This window comes from Macaca mulatta, chromosome 3 (genome assembly GCF_049350105.2).
Source record: "Macaca mulatta isolate MMU2019108-1 chromosome 3, T2T-MMU8v2.0, whole genome shotgun sequence".
Taxonomy (NCBI): Eukaryota; Metazoa; Chordata; class Mammalia; order Primates; family Cercopithecidae; genus Macaca; species Macaca mulatta.
Window position 1 is genome coordinate 97727093 of NC_133408.1, and position 6566 is coordinate 97733658.

The 6566-nt window shown below is 54.2% G+C and overlaps 1 protein-coding gene across 4 annotated transcripts in view; it reads left to right on the top strand.

Annotated features, from left to right (window-relative positions):
• Positions 1–5864, top strand: part of CRHR2 (corticotropin releasing hormone receptor 2) — a 236713-nt gene extending 230849 nt beyond the window's left edge. For all 4 annotated transcript variants that reach the window (XM_015133773.3, XM_028845899.2, XM_077996965.1 and 1 more), the window contains 4 exons: positions 1801–1886; positions 2101–2236; positions 2719–2760; positions 4193–5864. In XM_015133773.3, the coding sequence (XP_014989259.3) occupies positions 1801–1886; positions 2101–2236; positions 2719–2760; positions 4193–4333 (405 nt within the window). In that variant the 3' untranslated portion in view covers positions 4334–5864. The remainder of the gene's footprint in view (positions 1–1800; positions 1887–2100; positions 2237–2718; positions 2761–4192) is intronic.
• Positions 5865–6566: the final 702 nt, after the last annotated feature.

Genomic DNA, 6566 nt, shown 5'->3' on the forward strand with positions numbered 1-6566 from the left:
AAGGAAGGAAGGAAGGAAGGAACGATGGATAGATGGATGGATGGATGGATGGATGGATGGATGGATGGATGGATGGATGGTTGGATAAAAGTAGGTGGGTAATTGAATGAATTGGTTGGTAGGTAAGTGGATGGATGGATGGATGGATGAATAAAAATGGGTGGATAATTGAACTGATTAGTGGGTTGATGGATGTCCAAAGATTAATACTAAATTCAAGAAAATGTGGCAGAAACGAGAGTATGTTTTGATTCCAACAGTTTCTACTCTCAGGGAAGTCAGGAAGAATCAGAAAAGGTCAAATACTTTGCATTACTTGTATGAGAAAATTAGGATTCACTTATATGTTAAGGTGACTTGTGTCTCATGATCCAGGGGAATATGCTGGAGACCCAGGAGCTGGAAATTAGGTGAGCCTTAGGAGAAAGCTGGGGGTATCAGGTCATGGCAGCCCTGCTGAAGGCTTTCCACCCCAGCCTTCCCTTGGACCCCCCAGGCCATACCACTATGTGGTAAGAGAGCAGCAGGCAGTAGCTGAGGTGGGGTGTGAGCTCTCCCTGCCCCTAGGGCTACCCGAAAGCTTGTGGGGAGCATCCAGAGGCTACAGGGTTGACAGTTTCAGGATATCTGCCTGGATCCTGTGTCCCTCCTCTCCCAGCCAGGATTCAGAACTTGGGAGGGTTAGAAGGGCCCAGCCCAAGCTTAAGAACCAATGGATTTTCTAGACAGATCCTCAGAGGGGTGTGTGTGTGTGTGTGAGTGGGTGTGCACACATGAGCCAGCAGACACCCGTGGACTAACATGTGTCTCCTTCTGGCCCATGAGCACTTTGTCAGGAAACAGCTCCACTGTGTCAGGCCAACACACACTCCCTTGCCTGCCTACCTACGCTCGGAGGCAGGTGAAAAGAAACACAGATGTGCCTGGGCCCCAGATCCACGCTCACGCATGCACACGCTCTGTGAGGCAAACCCACTTGCACAAGGGCTTAAAGGATAGACCCACAGACCCACATCGCAGCTCCCAGGGGACAACACAGTCACAGTCACAGCTGACACAGATGAACAGACACTCGCAGGCCCACGGGGACCCACACCCAGCAGGGAGCGACTGGGGAGCCACACAGGCCAGTTCCAGGTCCAGGGGCTGGGTGGGGAGGCTCTGGTGCTAAGGGAAAACTCAGAATGAAGATAAATGAGGCCCTTCCTGGGGCCTCAGAGCCAGCCCTGCAGCCCATCCATCTTCCCTGTCTAGGGTGCCTACGAAGACTCTGGAGTTCCTGGGCACAGGGGGATGCTGGCAGATTAATCACTCATTCAGCAACTGAGTTCTTAATCCCTCCATCTGGCCTTGTCTGCCCCACCAGGGCAGTGCTGTGCTCAGTCAGAAGGACCTCAGGCCGACCTAGAGCCAGTGACAGTGCAAGGGACTTGGAGAGCCCCTCAGTCAACAAGTAGGGACAGAGACAGGAAGGGGCTTCCGCAGGGTCCCTATGCGGGGGAGAGGGTTGGGGGCTTTCTGAGCCTCAGAGGGCACGTCCCGTGCTCTCGGTCACGACCCACAGAGGCTGCTGCCTTTCCTCCTGGAGACGCAGGCCCTGGAAAATGGGCTGTCTCCCCATCCTGGCAAGGGAGGAGCACAGGCCTTGGGATGCTGGCAGGTGCTAGGGGGACAGGTAGGATAGGTGTGTACATGGGACGTGGGTTTCCAGGGGGCTGCAGGGAAGGGGGCTGCCTCTCAGCTCATCTCAAACACGTGCTCCTTGCTTTTCCCTCTTCCCCATGCCCGCCCTCCCTCCAGATCAATTTCATATTTCTGTTCAACATCGTCAGGATCCTAATGACAAAGTTACGCGCGTCCACTACATCCGAGACAATCCAGTACAGGTATGTGAGGGGGTGCCTTGACCCCGCAGTGGGGAAAGGATGAGGTCATCGGGCTGTCCCCCTGCTTCATGGCAGAGCCCTCTGCTCCAGGCCTCACCCAGGGAGCTCACTCAAGCTCCCGGAAGAAACACAGCCACAGTGTCTCCTGCCATCCCACCGGGTGAGGCCCTGTCTGCCGCATGGGCTCAGACCTGTGTCCACCTCTTGCCCCCAGGAAGGCGGTGAAGGCCACCCTGGTGCTCCTGCCCCTCCTGGGCATCACCTACATGCTCTTCTTTGTCAATCCCGGGGAGGACGACCTGTCGCAGATCGTGTTCATCTATTTCAACTCCTTTCTGCAGTCGTTCCAGGTGGGGCCCATGACCAGATGGGGCCCCCACAGTGAGCTTTCCTGAGGCTGCTCTGGCAGCCATGCCCTCATTAAGATGGTCCCACAGGACTGGCACACCCGTGGCTCAGTTACATCCACAGAGTTAGAAGCCTGTACACGCTCAGCCTGAGCCTGGCCCGTCATCCCCATGCAGCCTGCATCTGGGTCCTACCAGCCTGCACCTACTGTCCCAGCACCTGTTCTGAGGATGCAGGCAGCCCGGCCAAATGCCCTGGGACAGGTCACATGATATTGAGGAGACTGGAGTCTGCCTGGCTCCAGGCCTGTGACCACTGCTCACTCACAGCGGACCGTGGAAGGCTAGGACCCCACCCAGCTCAGACTCCAGGGGTTCCTGGGTCAGAGCCTTCCCCCCACCATCCTGTCCCCAATGCCACCCCTCCAGGCAGAGCAGTTCTGCAGGCAGGTCACTGATCACTCCCTTCTTTCCTTCCTCTCCAGGGTTTCTTCGTGTCTGTCTTCTACTGCTTCTTCAATGGAGAGGTATGAGGCCAGGTCTGCGGGGGCGCCTGGGATATCCAGGTCCTCAGATCCCACTCCAGGGCAGCTCCAGTGGTGCTGCCCAGCCTTGCAGGAGTCCCAGGGAGGGGAAGGCTTGAGATACCACCTGGCTTTAGAGGAACAGGAATCCTCCTCGCAGGGGCTGGAGCCAGTTTAGAAGGTCAACTATGCAGCCCCGAAATAACATGCCAGTGCTCCACACATGCACTCAGAGAGCTGGATGAGCAGGGAAGCCCAGGCCGCAGGGCCTCATGGAAGAGAGAAGCCAGAGCAAAGGCAGTGACAGGAGGAAGCTTCCAGAAAGAGATGTGTATCATGCAATCAGGTCTGTATGGACTCAGGGAGCAGAAGAGAGACCAGCACATTCCCCCCTACCTGCCACAGAAAAGCCCACACAGCGAGAGCAGGCTCTGGGGAGTCAGGCGGCTGTGAAGCTTGGCACCAACCTTGAGGCCCAGAGCCCCAGTGCAGCTGACACAGGGGAGAAGCGTACTGGCACCTGGGCTGGGGTGAATGAGAACATACAGCAAAGACGAAACACAGCCCCCGGGGCCCGGGAGCTTCTGAACACTCCAGAGGAATGCACTTGCCTGTCTTGGCGCAGGGCACTGGCAAGGTGTCTCTGCAGACCTGTGTCTCTGTGGATGAAGGCACGTTCCACTTGCAAAGTCCATCAGTAGAGGCGGGTCCTGTGATCTGGATGAGAAGAAGAGAGGGGGCCAGTAAGGCAAACAAACAAAGGATGTTTATGGAGCATTTATTCTGTTCGAACCATGTACAAGCTAGGATGTGAGGGACGCCATCCAATTTCTAGAAAAATTCTTCAATTGCCAAACAAATGAAGCTTAAATGGCCCTGGGTACAGCCAAGTTTAGAAATGACCAGGACAGAGAGCTTTCCTTTTCAGGCATTAAACACCATGGTTAGTCAGGCAGGGGAGTCTAGCAGGAGCTAGAGAAGGTGAGGGCTGCAGAGGGGACGGTCTCCGGGAGGGAGGAAGAGGCGCTCCAGGTGTGAGCTGGACGCACACCACCAATGCCCTGCAGGAGCAGGGGCCCAAGAAGGCTGAGGGGGCCAAGTCTCCAAGCTGCGCTCTCTGGTCCCAAGATGCTAATTTTGAGGTGGCAGAGTGAGTCAGGGAAGGGAAGGCAGTGTGTCCAGAGGAAACTGGATGATCTGGGAGGACAGTGTGGATTAAAGGAGGTGTGGCGTCAGGCCTCTCCAGGAGAAGGATAAGGAAGGGGCCCCTGGAGAGAGGCAACAGGGTCAGAGAAGGACCTCGGTTTTGGAAGCAGACAATTCCTTGGCATGAGGGTGGCAGTCGACCCATGAGAGCAGAGGGCATGGAAGGAAACTGTCCCAGAAGCCCAGGGTTGGTCCCTGGGAGCCGGCTGAGCCTCTGCCTTCTCCACAGGTGCGCTCGGCTGTGAGGAAGAGGTGGCACCGCTGGCAGGACCATCACTCCCTTCGAGTCCCCGTGGCCCGGGCCATGTCCATCCCTACATCACCCACACGGATCAGCTTCCACAGCATCAAGCAGACGGCCGCCGTGTGACCCCTCGGTCGCCCACCTACGCAGTTCCCCCGTCCTTCACTTTCTTCCTCTGGGTTCTCCTTGCTGGGCAGGCTCTGGTGGGGCAGGAAATGGGAGGGGAGAGACCAGCTCTCCAGCTTGGCAGGAAAGAAGGGGTGCGGCAGCCAAGGGGGACTCCAAGGGACAGGGACCAGTGGGGGCCGCCAGGTTCAGTGCGAGAGGGAGCAGAGGGAATTCACAGGACCACCTGAGAAGAGCCGGTCAAATGTCTGCAGGGATTTGCCCATCCCAGCCTCTCCGGCCAGAGCCTCACTGTAGAGAGGGAACTGAGGCCCAGAGCAGAGAAGGGCCTGTCCAACACACACAGCTATTTATAGTGGCAGACACGGGGCTCCCCTGCCCTACTCACGGTGCCAGCAGTCAGGTGACGGTGTGGCCCTGCGCCAGCCCTTGGCCTCCACACTCGGTGGTGCCCCTGCAGCTGGGTGGGGTATGCCAACTGGAGCAAAGGATCAGTTTGGCTGCCTTATCCCAGGCGCTGTCACCTAGAGAGGCTCACTTGTGCCCCACCCTTGTTCCTCTGTCCCCTCCCCAGCCATCCTCTCGCCTCAGGGGCTCCATGAAGGATGCAGGCTTCCAGGCCTGGCTTCCTCTCTTGGGAGACCCCTTCTCTGCCTATTCCACAGATTAGGGAATCGAGGAAGACGCCATCAGGGCAGCCACATTCTTAGGTCAACCAGTTGCATCATGCGGGGCAAAACGAGGAGCAGAGGCGTGGAGGATGGAGGCATGGGATGGGAATAGCGGAAACCAACCATGTCTTCGGTGATTGAAACTCACACCCCATTGCCCTTCACCCTCCAGCCTCCCCTTCAGAAACATCTCTGCTCTCTGTGAAATAAACCATGCCTCTTGGAAATGGCCTCCCCTCAGGTCAAGTCACCCAGGCATCCAAAGAGTGGTGTGGGCCAAGGATTGTGGCTGGGTCTGAGGGACCACATCCATCTTCCTTAGTGGACTCGGGCCCTGGCCTCAGGCCAGTTCTGTCTCTCTCTGACCTCTGGTAGGTTTGGAGTCTTTATAGTCAAAGCACCTGCAGGCAGGTCTGTCCCTTATCACTCCAACCAGGCTAATACCTGGCCCCAGCCCCCAAACAAGGGCAGTTTGGTTCAGCCTGGAGGAGGTGTGCAGCTCATCCAGCAAGCCAGGGCCTATCCCAAAGGCCAAGGCTCTGGAATTTGGTGGGAAGGGTAGACAAGGCCCCTCAGTCGACCACCGGGGCAGCTTCCGGGCTTGGCTTCCGTCCCTATGTCCCTGCAGCGGAGCCACAGGAGTCAGGGAGGGAGAAGCATCAGGCCATTGCTTCTAAAAGGAACCAATGCTCTAGGTACCCCTACAAAAATAAATTTTGAAAAATCATGTATTCCATCTTGCACATTTTTAAGTTGACATGTAGTATTTTTTACTTAAGCTTTAAAACCTTCAAAGGTGTGATTTCTATCATTTTGTAAATATTTACATCTTTAAATAAAACTGCTGCAACACTTTAAAATATATCAAATGAATTCTGAACACCACAGTGATTTAACACCCACCCTCATCTATTTTAAAAACACCTGACCCAGCTCTTCTTCTTCCTTTTTTTTTTGAGACAGGGTCTCACTCTGTCACCCAGGCTAGGGTGCAGTGGCAAGATGTCAGCTCACTGCAACCTCCGCTTCCCGGGCTCAGGTGATCTTCCCAACTCAGCCTCCCGAATAGCTGGGATTATAGGCATGCACCACCATGCTGGGCTAATTTTTGTATTTTTTTGGTAGAGACAGGGTCTCATCATGTTGCTGAGGCTGGCCAGCTCAGATTTAATTGTGGGAAATGTGACTTTGTTTCCTTCCTCTTTAATGTGTAGCTTCATTCCATGGCCCTATAGAATTTTACACTAATGCATTACTTTTATGGCTCAAAGTGTTTTATTGCTCACTTTGTCATACTTCTCTGCCACACAATATATGTATGAATTAAAATTAAGATATTTCATTTTCTATGACCAAAGGTTCAAGGGTTTTTACAATAATCTTCTGGGTTGAATTATTACAATTATTTTTTGATATAAAATATAGTAAACCGCTGATTAAAACAACATAGATACCTAAAGTTTTTATAAGTAACTAGTTAAACCTAAAGAGGAAAATGTATTGAAAACACAGCTTAATGAAATGGATAGGAAGTTAATGGCTCATGAATCTCTAGGTGAATA